The sequence below is a fragment of the Triturus cristatus genome, chromosome 8, assembly GCF_964204655.1.
Source record: "Triturus cristatus chromosome 8, aTriCri1.1, whole genome shotgun sequence".
Classification (NCBI taxonomy): domain Eukaryota; kingdom Metazoa; phylum Chordata; class Amphibia; order Caudata; family Salamandridae; genus Triturus; species Triturus cristatus.
The window spans coordinates 799352529-799368809 of record NC_140591.1 but is presented as its reverse complement, the minus strand read 5'-3'; the positions used below and the strand labels follow the sequence as shown (position 1 = coordinate 799368809).

General features: G+C 44.8%; 1 protein-coding gene across 2 annotated transcripts in view; it reads left to right on the top strand.

Moving 5' to 3' along the window:
* The window catches only part of LOC146805099 (CD99 antigen-like), a 262650-nt gene extending 255309 nt beyond the window's left edge, over nucleotides 1-7341 (top strand). For both annotated transcript variants that reach the window (XM_085622237.1, XM_085622239.1), the window contains one exon: nucleotides 4742-7341. In XM_085622237.1, coding sequence (XP_085478363.1) covers nucleotides 4742-4764 — 23 coding nt within the window. In that variant the 3' untranslated portion in view covers nucleotides 4765-7341. The remainder of the gene's footprint in view (nucleotides 1-4741) is intronic.
* Nucleotides 7342-16281: the final 8940 nt, after the last annotated feature.

Genomic DNA, 16281 nt, shown 5'->3' with positions numbered 1-16281 from the left:
TTTACAACGCACTACCTTTACAACGCATTTTTTACAACGCATAATCCATTACAACGCATGACATTACAACGCATGACACTACAACGCATTTTTAAAAACTACCTTTACAACGCATTCCATTACAACGCATACTACCATTACAACGCATACCATTACAACGCATAATATTACACTACACTATCCAACACTTACCCTACTGTTGCACCCCCTGGAGTTAGAATAGTAATTTTTACCCCTATACTATCCAACACTTACCCTACTGTTGCACCCCCTGGAGTTAGAATAGTAATTTTTACCCCTATACTATCCAACACTTACCCTACTGTTGCACCCCCTGGAGTTAGAATAGTAATTTTTACCCCTATACTATCCAACACTTACCCTACTGATGCACCCCCTGGAGTTAGAATAGTAATTTTTACCCCTATACTATCCAACACTTACCCCACTGTTGCACCCCCTGGAGTTAGAATAGTAATTTTTACCCCTATACTATCCAACACTTACCCTACTGTTGCACCCTCTGGAGTTAGAATAGTAATTTTTACCCCTATACTATCCAACACTTACCCTACTGTTGCACCCCCTGGAGTTAGAAAAGTAACTTTTACCCCTATACTATCTAATACTTACCTTAAATGCAATTTAATATTATGCGTTGTAATGGTATGCGTTGTAAAGGTATTATGCGTTGTAATGGAAATGCGTTGTAAAGGTAGTTTTTAAAAATGCGTTGTAGTGTCATGCGTTGTAATGTCATGCGTTGTAATGGATTATGCGTTGTAAAAAATGCGTTGTAAGTGCATGCGTTGTAAAAGTGTGCGTTGTAACGTCATACATCCGGATTCCCTGATTAAGTGTGTCAGTGGCAATTCCTGAGTTGGGAGGAGCAGCGCGGTCAAGTTTAGTATGTATGAAATTGCAAGAATAAATGCTGCACAACTGTGTGCGCAGATTTATTATGACTATGGGAGAAATGCCACTTTTAGAAGTTGGCATTTCTGTGTGCTACGTGTCTGTCTGCCTGATGTGAATTGCATTTCGGGCTTGTGAGTGACAGGGGCTGGGAGTTTTCTGTGGCTCCAGGAGGGGCAGAGTGAGTCAGCGCTAGGGTGAATGGGACATCTTCATTGGGAGTAGTGGGAGGGGTAATCCCCTGACTCTGAATGGGACTGTGCCCAGCCTGGACAATGCTGGCTCTGCCCCCTGTGGTGTGTCTGATCACCTAGCACCCACCTGACAAAGGGCAAGAGGAGCTTGGAAAGCAAAGTGCTCCAAATCCCCCCTGTACCAGTTGTATCTGGTTCCCCCATTCCCTGTACTACAGACAAAAGAAATGCCTGGTATAAATATAGGGGCTGTGACCCCATGTTCTGGGTGTACTTGTTTCTGAAACTTGCTGGGGCGTGCTGCTGCTGGGGCCTCCCTAAGCCCAACATTGCCTCCTTGATCCCTAAGGACTTGCTGGGACCTCTTGCACCCTGTGAGTGCTTTGCTTTTAATATGCCATGACCTTCAGGACTTCTTGTTGCCTTTGCACCCTGTGAGCGCTAGATTCTTATTTTCTCAGAGGATAGAGGAGCGTGGGCTGCGCAGCGCTGAGCTGTCGTCCTTTTAGAGGGAATCCCGATGTGAGGGAGTCCCCCGTGATGCTGATTTAGGGGCGGGTGCCCACCCCGCATTCTTTTCATGCCGAGCGGGAGCCTACCCCGCTTTATAAGTATTCGAAATGGCGGGTGCCCACCCCGCAGCGTCGACCTTTTGATTCGGTGGGTGCTCAAATCGCCACTATCTTTGTGTAAAACGGGAGCCTACCTCGTAATGGATGAGAGTCACCATCGTGGCCCGGAGTGAGGAAGACGCAGCCGACCCGAAAGCCAGGCGCGTCTGCCTGGTTGTGGGCGGGGCCGGTATCAGGAGGTTGCCGCTAGCCCGAGCAGGGCTCGCGGAGAAGAGGTGAGCCGTTGTGATGAGGCCCAGCGGGGCGGGGAAAAAGGCTGCCAGTGGAGGTGGGGCTTCCGTGATGTGGAGGAGAGCCCTGCGTGCCTTTTAAAATGTCCGGAGCCTCGCAGGCTCCATGCCCAAGTCCCGGTCCCAGGAGAGGGACCGGGCGAAGAGCCAAGTGCCAGCATGGCTGGAAACAGAGTCCTGCCCAGAGCTGATGAGTGGGGCTTCTCAGCTGTTCTTTGTGGTGCTGATCGAGGCCCAGAGCGAGTCCTTAGTCCTGAGTGGTCCCGCCTGACAGTGGGCCGCTCAAACGTGGGACACATTGTTTTAGGGCCCCCGGGGGGTACAGAGGACCCAGCGGTGCCCGTGTCCCTTTGTTTGGCTATGTTTTTACAGTTGCCCCGCTTGTCAGTGGGCAACTGCAACGAGGGGAGCAATCTTATTTAGAGAGGCCCAGTGGGGCTGAAGAGGCACAGATGTGCCAGGGCCCCTTCCCTTTGTTTATTTCCAGCTGCGCCGCCCCAGCGCGGACAGCTGCAAAGTTTTGCATTCTTGGTTAGTGAGTCCCAGTGGGGACCCACTCTCAGGGCACAGTGGTGCTACGGCTTTTTATTGGAGTCACAGCTGCACGGCAATTAGCGTCAGCTGCAACGTTTAGGCCAACATTTCTTTGTGGGCATTGTGAATGAGATAGGAGTGAGATGCACTCCTCTGCCCCAGCGCAATGGCGCACTTGTGAATTCTGCTGCATTGGCAGCTACCCTGACATTTGGGACATAGGGCATTTGAGCCCTTTGAGAAGGCCAGTTGGCCAGGGGGACTGTGAGGTTTGTAGGGCTCCAGGCCCTAATGTGATTTATGTGGTGCTAGGAAATGTGATTTACGCACTGTGATTTATGCCTCTAGTATTTCTGTTTAGGAGGTTATTCCCTATTCTAAGAGTTCTGATTATGAGGTTACTGCATAATGTATTTATGCTTGTGAGGTTATTGTCTAATGCGTTTAGACTTATGAGGTGATTGCATAATGTATTTATGCTTGTGAGGTTATTGTCTAATGCGTTTAGACTTATGAGGTTGGTGCAGAATGTATTTCACGCCTAATGTGATGCTGCTTGCATAATATGATTTATGTTGCAGGAGATGATGCCAAGTACAGTATTTTGCCAGTAGTTACTGGTTGTGTTCTATATTTATTATTGGTTCTACATTTATTATGTGTACTTTTGATGGTTCTGACAGTGGCCCAATTGGCCCTGTCATGTGTATATAATCCCCTGTAAACATTGCCTAGTGCCAGTTGGCACAGTGTATATTGTGTGATTACTAATATAATGTGTTTTATGATAATACAAAGGCTATTTTTGATATAGCCTTGTGTGGAGTTCCTTTTGTGGTGTGCCTAGGGTGCTATTGCTGTGGGTGTGTTGTGCAAACGCTTTACACATTGCCTTCGGGATAAGCCTGACTGCTCGTGCCAAGCTACCAAGGGAGTGAGCAGGGGTTATCTTTGGCATGTAACCCTTGCCCTGACTAGAGTGGTGGTTTCTGCCTGGCTTTGGTGCAAGCCTTAGCCAACCAGAAATCCCATTTCTAACACATACCAACCGCCAAAACGTTATGTGCTATTCTAGGATATGTAGGTATGTTCCTTATTGCATCCTTTTTTAGATCTGACCTTCATCTTCTTGTAAAAGCTACCACCAACTTACGCAACATCTCAGCAGTGGTAGAGTTCAAGGATATTTGCATCCAAAGCAGATTGACCCCACGACAGGAGAGCAACATTTGCTACTCGAAGTAGCACTCTGACATGGTCTGCTTGTGTGACATTACGTAGTCTGCTAACCTGGCCTTACATCAGAAAATACCCAGTTGCCAAATAGCTCCTAAGCATTACATCATTGAACGTGTAGAGGACTACTTGTCCCCACCCCTAACCAAAGTCTATGTCTCTTGCTCTGATAGGATCATGAACATTGCTTGGACTCTAATGTGAGATATTAGCTGCAACTGCAATATGTTACCAGCATCTCCCTCATCTGTGGTTTAAGTCATGATAAATGGTATTCACCCGTCTTGCTATCTTTTTTCCTTTTTGACCCTTTTCATTTGTTTGGAGAAAAGTGCTTCATTTTGATGATGAAATTTTAAATAGTGAAGAATGTGAGGCCCAATATCTTATAGAAGGGGACTATCCTTGTGCCTGAGCATATGAGCAATGGTGAAATATTGTTACAGTTGCCGTTGGCGATAAATGCAATGAATAGGTACACAGTCCATTCCCAACATTAAGTGGCCTGAACAGTAATGGGATGAGTAGGCATCCTCTATCCCAGTGATGGATCTTGTGTCCCAACATGTTAACTGCAGTAGACAGAATGAAAGTAAATCTACCAGGCTTCTCCGGTTCTGAACTGACAGTTTGCACCTCCACTGAGGACAATGTGTTTTTTGTGTGCAATTGTGTGTCTATATCCTCTGCACTGAGTTGAGGGTGTGCCATGGCGCAAACCAAAACAGTGCACCTGATGGTTAATTGGGGCCCTGGTATTTAGTTTAACACCCTACTGCCTTATGTGAGTTGTAGCACTGGTTCACTTCACCTGATCCAATTAACTAACACAATTGAAATATGTTGTTAAGGAAGATCCCATGACTAGAGCATTGCATCCTTGTTGACATGGACAAATCGGGTAAACCTTACCTTGTGAACACATACTAACTAGTGACCCTTACTCTATGGTTCTAATAACATGGTTCTAACTATATGTTTCTCTTTCTTTCCTCTTAAGTCCGACGCACTCTTCTGGAATGATGATCTGCAAGCAACAGCGGAAGCCAGTTTGATTTGATGACCTAATGCTGAAGACCTTGATTTTATGGGGGTGGAGATGTTTTTAATGTGTTCTTAAAATGTCGTGAACATTCATTTAGGGCAGAGAGAGTGGGGTTATGTAATGGAGTGATGATTGTCACAATCATTTAATGGAGAGATATGTGTGTGTGTGTGTGCCAACACATGTGGAGCATGTGGGATGTCTGTGTCCAAGACTGTTTCCCTTTTGCTCACTTCCATTTTGTAATCCCTCTGTGACCCCCCCCCCCCCCCATCCACCAACCAATTTCTCAGAGAAGCATCAGCCTGATAAATCTTTGAAAGGAAAGACGTGTTTAAGAAAAAAAAAATTGTGCGCTGCTAAGAGTGGGATGTCTTTAAGGTGTGCTGTGGGAGCACAAATCCCTGGAATTCAAGTCTACTATTTTCTTTTCCCTCGCTCATTTCCTACAAGACTTGATCAGCGCAGTAACTGTATTAGGCCACCTCTACCAGTGAAAGTCTGTACAGCAGCACCCCCTTGCCTGCTTTAAAAAAAAGAAAAGAACAGTAGTGACCACTTTGCTGGATGGCAGCATGCTTTTTTTAATAGCATTGATAAGGTACACTACCTCCAGTTGCTCATATCTTTTAGGAGTTCAGAGAATTTCCGTTTTAAAGCTCTTTTTGAGGGCATGACATTGGGTTTTGATGTCGTAGCTGAAGTGTTGACTTTTTAGGTTTTTAATTGTGCATCATCCCAGGGAATATACATTTTGGATAGAATAGTGTGAACTTTTATAAAATAGGCAGATTTCATATACATTTGTGTTCAATATTATTGCATCTGCACTTGTTTTGGTGATGATGTAAATGTTATCAATTTCAGTGTAAAGTTCAGATATTCTGTTCCAGAGAACTTCTGCCTAAGCTTATGAAAAACCATGTGTTCCATGTATGGCAAGGCCTGCAATCAGTCCCAGAGAAGGCAGCGTGAACTTTGCATTCCAGTTGCCCTGGATATCCCCCTTCCCCAAATATTGAAGCCTTTTAAGAATTAGAGGCATTTTGCTTCGGTAAATTCCTTAAGGAAATTAACATATGTCATCTCTGGGACTGTTGCGCTGCCTCACCTAAATTCAAATGTTAGTTGGTGTAATATTCATAATGTTCTTAATACTTTAATAGGGTGCAGAATTAAGGGCGCACAAGAAGTTCCTCAGACATATGTGTCCCAATATCCAACTTCAGCTAAATTGTTTGAGTCCAATTAGATTTCTGTTCAGTTTAGTTAGTTTTAGAGCTACAATAGTTTTTGACCGTTTAGAGCTGCTGCGGTTTTTAGACAGCTTTTTGATACAGGACATGTACTGTTAGCTCTTTTTGGGGCACATCTATCTATCTATCTATCTATCTATCTATCTATCTATCTATCTATCTATCTATCTATCTATCTATCTATCTATCTATCTATCTATCTATCTTCGCTCCTAACCAGAATCTTTTTGTATGGTACCAACCGACCAGACATATACAGTCGGCGGGGGCAAGACTACTTTTAGTGCCCAGAATTAGTACTGCGCACTGGGGCGGCCGCAGCTTCCACTACGACACCTCTAAACTTTGGAACTCTCTTCCAGTGGAACTTAGGAATGCCAGCTCCTTAACAGACTTTAGGAGAAAATTAAAGACCTGGCTGTTTCAGGACTAGGCGCCAAGTTTGCTTACTGCTGTCCCTAGCGCCAAGACACCTCCGGGTATTTGTGCGCTTTTAAAAATCTCATTAACATTAACATTTGTTATTTTAACTACAGAGCCCAAGGATTACCTAAAATCATGTAACCTTTTCCTCTCAGAAGGAGCAATTATAGTGTAATTACAATTTATTTCCCAAATTCTGTTTTTCCATTAACGTTTTTGCTATTCAGAACCTGAATACATTCACCGTACATCTTTTTAGTTTTTTTTTTTACTTTCTTAAATACATGTTCTTCACATATTTATACAGTCTTGGCAGTGGAGGTGTGGATTTAATGCATAGTTGATTCGCGAAGAAATAAAACAACTTCTGTGATACCTGTTTTTCAGTGTTTGTTGGTAGAGTTGTTTAGCAAGTAACTCCCATTATTGACTTCATCAGGATTACCAGGGCAATTGTAATCAGCTCCACAGTACTGCTGGTGGACATGTAGGATTTGAATGTTGACCCACGCACTTATACAAATCGCAAGAATTCAGTTTCTGTTTCAAAATTACCTTGTGCACGGTCATTGAAATTTAATGTTCAGGTAAACATATTTGTGTAAATAAACGAGGTTCCTGCCATGTTATTCCATGTGATATGAAGTGCCTTGCTCAAGGTCTAGTTTTTTGCTGTGACCTGCACTGCTCTTTTGAAGGGCCTATCTATGATTACCTGTGTGCCTAAGCTTTTGTACAAACAATAGAAAATTGGCTGTCGCATTGTATTTTCCTGTGCAATGACTCTGTTAAGGATTTTACAAAATGTTCCAATAAATGACTGACTTTCTCTTGCTAAAGGTTGAAATGAATGTAATAAATTTCTACCCAACTAAACTTTTGTGTCCGTTTTCTCAGGAAAAAAACTTTATCTGTGAATATATTTGCATGCAGAACTTTTATATTTTCCTTTACAACAGTTTTTTTTTAAAACAAAAGAAACAATAGTGAAGTTGTCCTGCACAGTCAACAAATATCGTACTTTTATGGAATTAAGCTCACCCTGATAGATGAAAATATGTCATTGGGTACATAAAATATATAATTATATCGCCAGTTAAATATTTAATGGCTGACCAATGACAAACTGTTTACTTCTGCCACTTGATTACAATAAATTGTTCCTTTAAGTTTTTCTATGAAGTCCACAAATCGATTTAATATTAACGTGACACAGATAATCTAAAACATGTAATGCCTTGGGAAAGTTTTTCTATGAAAAGCTTCTCTTTAAGCCTGCCTCTCCCTTTAAGAATCCCCCACTTCAGAAAAGGTAACCACTGGACACTTTTAGGGATAAATGTTTAAAAGGCAATTCCTTAGACAACAGGTGGAATATAAAACCTTTGTTAGGGTATTTAGACCTCCTGTGCACCCGTGATGTGTAGGATGCTTGCAAAAATCTCAGCGACTTGCATCGTATATGCCCCCATGTGAATTCCACTCTGCTACTCCAGACAGGTATCAGCTTTATACAAATAGAAGTTGGTCCTGTTTCAGTAGGAAAATAGCAGGTCCCCTGTGAAAGGGAAAGTAAGACCCATTGTGGCCTTGTTAAGCCTCATCCCTGACATGCAGCTTGATTTCTGTGCCATATCAAGCAATTGTCTCTTGTCTGGGCACATTCATCACATTGAGGACGTTGTACTGAAAAAAGTCATAATCACCAGTGACTCAGACTTTTGCAAGCATTGCGTAACCTTTGTCCTAAGTGTCAGCTAAACTGAGTTCATGGGCAGTATGCCCCTGCAGCCAATGGCCTGAAACCCCTACTGCAGAGTAATGGGTTGGACTATTTTTACTGATTCTAGAAAAGGAAAGTCCAACTTTGTGATTTCAAAAACCTTTTGATACATTTTCCACCACTCTGGGATGTGTTGGAAAGCTGGTATTTTCACACATCATAACATGTAATAAAAATCCGAACTTTCAACTAGGTAGAATGTTATGGTGTTTCATTCACTGGGGGAAGTGGCGCTTTATGTGGTTCTTATACCCGCACCCATTTAAACATGAAAATATGCAAAAATCATATTCATGTGTGAATGAAAACTGGGCTCAGGACCCGGCATGGAAGTATATCTTTGATGTCTGTTTCCTCTATTGAACCTGTTTGAAAGCTCCTGCGTAAGTGCAGATAAGCAGACCTCGGAAGAACATGATTTGCCATTTGCCCGAGATTAAATAATCTAGAAGAGTGAGTGAATCAAGAGTGAAGTGTAAGACATACAACTTTCCTACTGTTCTGCATTTTGGTGAGTAGACATTCTTCCCTGGGTTGATGTCAAGTGTATTGGGGTTCTGGTCCACTTTTCTTATCATATGCTTGCTCCTCTAAGCCTCATTATAAGTGCTCCCTGTCCTGTCAGAAAAGGGACTAGAACAGCATTCTCAAAAAATGATTGCCTACGAGCACACAATTTGGCTGCATAAGAAGGCTAGAATTTAAAACCAAGGACATTATTTTGAGTTGGTGGACGGGATACTCTGTCAAAACGTGGTGGAAATCCCATCTGTAGGCTGTAATGCACTTGTAATATGGCAGACTGGACCTCTATCACATTTCTGATGGTGTATCCCATCCTCCAAACTCAAGTCTTGTGGTTATACAGCTTCCAACTTGTCCATTCACCACAACAGGAGGAGGTGAGAATCTTATGACCAGGTACAGTGAAAGCTTGCCTTAGTAATGTGTATCTGACCCTCTCAGGGTGGTGGGTGTGGGACAGCGCAGACAGGGGATACTGGGCCCCAGCAGTGGAAGTTAAGGTAGTTCGCCATGCTGTCCTGGAGTTAGTTCTTCTGTGGTTCAGCAAATTGGGTCAAGAACAACCCTTTCTGCACTTTAGGGCAAGCACACGAGGTTTTTCAGGGACTTAACACGAAGGACAAGAGCTCAAAACTCGACTGTCAACCAGCATTCACAATAAGGTATTCTCCAGTGGTGAACAGCCATTACAATGCAGCTGTTTCACCGCAAGTCACATCGCATGTCTTACAACGCATGCAATGTAACAACGCCTACCATTACTACGCATACCATTACATTGCATGCGCTTTTACAACACATGCGATTTAATGACTATCAACATCGTTGTGAGGAAACTGAGGCTCTTCCATTTCCTCACAACGATGTTGTGACGTGCACCGCCCCTCAGACGACGCTGGAACCAGGAGAGAGGAACCACGAGGAGAGAGAGGTAAGGGGTAAGGGAGGGCCGTGCTGGGTGTAGTGTTTCAGTGTAGGGAGCGGACTGGGGGGTGGGGGAGGGTCGTGCTGGGTGTAGTGTTTTAAGGTTTAGGGTAGTGTTGTGGTGTTTGTGTAGTGTAGGTAGGGGAGGGTCGTGCTGGGTGTAGTGTTTAAGTGTAGGGAGCAGACTGAGGGTCGGGGGAGGGTCATGCTGGGTTAGTGTTTTTGGGTTAGTGTAGTGTTGGGGGGGGTCGTGCAGGGTAGTGTTTGAGTGTAGGGACCGTACTGGGGGTAGGGGGAGGGTCGTGCAGGGGGTAGTGGTTTAGGGTAGTGTTGTGGTGTTTGTGTAGTGTAGGGTAGTGTTTTAGGGTTTAGTGCAGTGTCGGGGGTCATGCAGGGTTGTGTTTGAGTGTAGGGACCGTACTGAGGTAGAGGGAGGGTCATGCAGGGTGTAGTGTTTTAGGGTTTAGGGTAGTGTTGTGGTGTTTGTGTAGTGTAGGATAGTGTTTTAGGGTTTAGTGTAGTGTTGGGGGGTTATACAGGGTAGTGTTTGAGTGTAGGGACCGGACTGGGGGTAGGGGAGGGTCGTGCTGGGGGTAGGGTTTTAGGGTTTAGGGTAGTGTTGTGTTGCTTGTGTAGTGTAGGGTAGTGTAGTGTTTTACGGTTTAGTGATGTCGGGGAGGTCGTGCAGGGTAGTGTTTGAGTGTAGGGATCGGACTGGGGGTGGGGGAGGGTCAGGCTGGGGGTAGGGTTTTAGGGTTTAGAGTAGTGTTGTGGTGTTTGTGTAGTGTAGGGTAGGGTTTTAGGGTTTAGTGTAGTGTTGGGGGTCGTGCAGGGTAGTGTTTGAGTGTAGGGATCGGGCTGGGGGTAGGGGGAGGGTCGTGCTGTGGGTAGGGTTTAGGATTTAGGGTAGTGTTGTGCTGTTTGTGTAGTGTAGGGTAGTGTTTTAGGGTTTAGTGTAGAGTCGGGGTCGTGCAGGGTAGTGTTTGAGTGTAGGGACTGGACTGGGGGTAGGGAGAGGGTCGTGCTGGGGGTAGTGTTTTAGAGTTTAGGGTGGTGTTGTGGTGTTTGTGTAGTGTAGGGTAGTGTTTTAGGGTTTAGGGTAGTGTCGGGGGTCGTGCGGAGTAGTGTAGTGTTATTGTAGGGAGAGGACTGGGGGTCGGGGTAGGGTCGTGCAGGGGTACTAAATTAGGTTTTAGGGTAGGGCAGTGTAGAGTCACTTACCTTTCAACCTTTTACCATAATTATACCTTTACCACGTTGTAATGGCATGTGTGGTAAAGGTATAGTTGTGGTAAAAGTTTGCGATGTAATGGTATGTCATTGTCACTGACATCGCGTAGTAATACCCGGGTTGTAATGGTACGCGTTGTATTAATATGCGATGTAAGGAGTCATATTCGGCCCAGTATATATCTTTTAATTAAGGAAGTGGTTTAATCTTGCAGCAAAATGAAATATTACACAGTTCAATAGGAATTGAAATGACATGATTTTAGTTATGATTACGATTTTCAGTAGGCCCTTCACCCCACTTAAAGTACTCTCTTCCTGCTCGTAAGTGATTTCAAAGGGCTATAGTCCCCGGTATACTGTGGCCATGGGCATTAGTTAGGTGCAGGTTGCTTAAAGCTATTCCATTGATCAGATGCACAACTCCCTTCGTCTTTTCCCCCTTGCACTCACTCTGGCAAACAGTCTTAAGTCAACATGGCAGATTCTTCTGTACATTCTAGTCTCTCATTCTTGGTGCAAGCTAAGCCTCACTTTTACCTGCTGGATGGCTTTGCATTTCTAGATACACTACAGGTTTTATTTGTATTCCCTTCCTTGCAACGATAGCTTCTCGTTTCTTGGGGCTGCAGTGGCAACCTTGCATTTGTATGGGGGCTTCAGAACAAAATCAGTGCAGCAAGCCTTTTCCCCATCACTTTTGGCAGCTTCCCAGGCAGGGTGCAGACAAGTGCTCAGGTATGGCAGTTGGAGTTTCAAGGTCAAATCACCTGTGATGTTGCGTCTCCAACAGTTGTGGCCTCCAGGTTGATCAGGGCCTCCAGTTTGGCGATGTGGCTTCTCTAAACGATGTCGCCAACTGCAGCACAGATATCTTATTCTCATAGTGGGATGCCAGAGGACATAGTGATGCTAAAAGGATGGAATTGTGGGTAATTGAACGTCTGAAAGTCCATGGGCCAGTCCGGTGGTGCTGGTGCCTAAACCAAATCCCCAGGGGGGATCAAAGGAGTTAGGGTTCTGTATGGACTACAGAGGATTGAATGCAGTCACAAAGACTGACGCTCACCCTATACCTAGAGCTAATGAGCTCATTGACAGGTTAGGGGCTGCTGAGTACCTGAGTACTTTTGATTTGAATTCAGGGTATTGACAGATTGCCCTCACGGATGGAGCAAAGGAGAGGTCAGCATTCTCCACACCAGAGGGACATTATCAGTTCAAGGTAATGCCCTTTGGCTTAAAGAATGCACTTGCCACCTTGAGCAGTTTGGTGCAGCTTATCTGGATGATATAGCTGTATACAATTCTACCTGAGGGGAGTAGGGGATCACTTAAGCCACCTAAGGGAAGTGTTTCAGGCCATTGTATTTTATAGTATTGTATTGTATAAAATATTTGTATAGCGCAGCTATCACCCCACGGGTATCCTGGCGCTTAGAGACCATGATGACATAAGGCATGCAGCAGGCAGGCCTGACTATTAAGGCAAGTAAGTGCCATATAGGGCAGATTTCTGTGGTGTACCTGGGCCACCTGGTAGGTGGAGGTGGAGGCCATGTACAGCCTCTCCAGGCTAAGATTCAAAGTATTTTGGATTGGACAGGTCCTGTTACCCAGACTCGGGCCATTGCATTCCTTGGATTGACAGGGTATTATAGAAGGTTTGTTCAAAATTGTGGAACCATTGTAGGGCCCCTAACCAAACTCAATAGGAAGAGGCCCACAAAGGTGGATTGGACCCCAGAGTGTAAGACAGCTTTTGACACACTGAAAGCTAAAATGTGTTCAGTACCAGTGTTGCTGGCCCCTGACTACACAAAATAATGTTTCTTTTCAGACAGATACGTCAGAGCAAGGCATTGGGGCAGTATTATCAAAGATAAATTAAGAGGGCCTTGATCAGCCAGTTGCCTTTATTAGCAGGAGACTTCTTCCCAGAGAGCAGAGGTGGAGTGCCATAGAGAGAGCAGCTTTTGCTGTGGTTTGGTCCCTGAAAACGTTGAGACAATATCTCTTTAGGACTGACTTTCTTGTTCAAACTGACCACAGGCCTCTCAGGTGGCCCATGCAGATGAGAGGGGATAATCCCACGCTGTTAAGGTGGTCCTTTTCCCTACAGGGAATGGACTTTATAGTGGAACACAGACCTGGGGTTGCCCATGCAGATGGACTTTCCACTTGGCTGATGAGGACTACCAGGGTATAGGTTAGTAACCCATCACCTTTTGTTTGGGGAGGGGCTATGTTGCAAAGTCGAATGTATGATATTTGAACAAAAGCCATTAGGCGAAAGCTCCAATGTAACTAATGCGTTAGTGAAAAGTTTTTTTAGCTCACCTACTTTTTTAACGAGGTACATTTTTATGATGGCACGTAATGTGCAACCTAACGTTTAAAAAAACGAATGCCCCAATCTCATCGGTGTTTTTTGATTTTTTGCGGGCAGATCTTGTTGTGGGGCTGACTCCAGGACAGACTGTCGTACATGCCTCAGCAGTCGCCCGAGTCAGGGAAGGTGCGTGTTTTCTACTTATGCCTCATGGACGCCACTCCCTCATATCCTTACCCCTAATCTGTCCACACTCTTAGTCCTAAAAACCACCCCACACCCTTATCCCTAAAACCACCTGTTTCCTTAGCCCTAAAACCACTCCTTCCCTTTACGTTAAACCGCCCCTTCCCTTTATCTAAAAATGCCCTTTACCTTAGCCCTAAATCCTTCCCTTCCCTTAACCTAAACCCGCTCCTTCTCTATACCTAAAAACTCCCCTCCCCTTAACCTAAACCCACCCCTTACCTTAGCCCTAAACTCACCGCTTCCCTTATCCCTAAACTCGCCTCTTCCCTTAGCCCTCAACCTGCCCCTTCCCTCAACCTAAACCCGCCCCTTCCCTTAGCCTAAAACTGCCAGCTTTGTGCTATTGTACGTTTCGGCATATTGACGTGCATTCTAATGACGTCGTCATGATCCCGCTTTTGGTCTAAAGGCTTTTGTAATAAAGCCTTCGTTAAAAAGTTTGATTCCCTGCAAAGTAATCTTGTGTCCTGGCCACCCCAAACATTTTTGCTGACTGGTACTGTTGGTAACTGAATCTGACTTACCCTGCGCTCTGCCTAACCAGGCCCAGTGCCAGTGCTATGCTGAAAGAGACACTTAGAATACAGTGAAAACACTTACATACACTAGGGTACACTATGGATTAGGTTACCCCTATGATTAGCATGACCTCCCCTATAAGGACTTGGTATATAATAGGGCAGGGGGGGTGGAATTTACCTTTAAGTCCCTACAATATAATAGGGCACAGCAGATTAGAGGCCAGCAGCCCTTTCTGCACTTGCATGTGTTCAACACTGAAACCTGAGGTCGGTTTAAAAGCAGCCTTGGGTTGCAGGACTGCTTTTAAAATGCAAATTGTGCCTAAATTCGACTTTGGTGTTTTGGGCACTTACAAATTGATAAACTACAATGTTTGGGCAGATGAGGTACTCCCAGGTGCCCCTGGGGTTGGGAGATTAGGTATTTATTATAAGGACACTTATAAAAATGAGTTTTAGATGTCCTGGATTAAGTGAAATTGCACATTTCACTCCCAACATTGTGGTAAGGTACTTCCCAAAATTGAATTTTCTACTAGGAGCACTGTGGAGTGAGGATCTGCAATATTTGTACATTTTCAGAACCCCTTTAGTTTCCCCTAGGTGTTTCAGGGGTGGGGGGCCTGCAGATATAGGCAGGGTCCTTATAAAAGATGATTTTATAAACCCTGGTGTTGTATATATATAAGTAACTTTTACCATTGCAAATCCCCTGTCACATAGGCTAACATGACAAAACATTATTAACTAATTAATTCCCATTCAAGGATTTCCTAAAATTGTATTGATAAATCCAACAATATGGTATTGTTGAATTTCTCCTAATGTGTACAGACAAGAAGTTATAAGACTTTCTTGTCTTGAAGCCAAAATGTCCTGATTGGTCAGAGTTAAATGGATTAGTCAGGCTCCTTTGATGAGGTGATAAATATTCACTGGAGTAAAAAAAAATAAGCTCTTCTGGGAGGGTAGGGTTCTGCCACAAAGGAATGTCAAAGCAGGGGAAGGGGTTCTAAACTATATTCTTCAATGGAAGGAGGAGAAAGGCAGGAGAAGCCAGTTTCATTTTCTCCTCTACTCTTTGAACCCAGCCATATGGTAGAATTAAGGAAGGAATGAGCAGATGCAAGGGGGAGAGACTTTGGAGATTAACCATTCTGTAGGTGTGTTTAGCTAGCTCTTCTCTCCCTGCTGGAAAATCAGCCATGATGAATTTTGGAGAAATGGTACTCTCTGGGAGAAAATAGTGCCACACTTTGGAGGGTGTGGTCATACCCTGGGGTGTTGCCCTGCACCTCATTGGACATAAGGGCCCTCCTGCTTGACCCAGGGAACTTGGAATAAGTAACTGAGAGGGGCAGAGCCTGCCAGTTCTGCTGCTTGAAACTTAAGGAAGAAGAAGAGTCCATGCTGAGAAGTTTGATTTGCACAAACCAGGCCCTGCACGCTGACTGACTGCGCCTGCTGCACAATCTGAAACTACAGTCCAGTGGAGCAAACCTGCTGCAAAAGGACTGGAAAGTGCACTCCCTGCAATCTACAGTTTAACAGAGCTCACCTGGAACACCCCACCACCAATAATACTCAACCTGGAATACTACTAGTGGACTTGTAAGGGTTTTGTCCAAGAGGATTGTGGAAATTGAAGTCCCAAACTTTAAAGGACCATCTTGGAGCTTCCTGACCCTTGGAGTGAGTTTTGGACACTTTGGGACCCTCTGAGGAACTTCAGGGAGAAGTTCCAGAAGTTTGGATACATTTTGGAAAAAAGCTTCATAAGTAGATCTACTCTACCTGGCCCGCCAAGTCGGTGGCTCCTCAACCACGAGCTGGCCTGTCGTCTATGTTCATCCCGTTGAAAAGCTCCCGAGGTCCGACTTCCAGACTGTGACCAGGAATAAGCTGAACCCCAAGCCGGCGAACCCTCACTGTATCCCACCTAGTGAATAGCAGCGAGGGACCATTGTAGACAAAGCTCCGTAAACATCTCTACGTCCGAACGTAGAAAAGGTGACTGGGCCTAACTGCGAGAGCCAAGTCACCCACCTTCAACTGCGAGTGGGCCTGGATCCCTGGTTCGTCCCACTGGAAAGCTCCAGAGGTCTGACTTCCATAAATTTGACCGGGAGCTCGTGCTAGGCAAGCCAGCGAATCCTCACCAAATCCAGACTGGCTGTGAGCTGCGAGGGACCCCAGGAAGAAAAGCTCCAGAAAAGTTTCTAAGTCAGAAGGTAAAAACTTTGTCTGACACC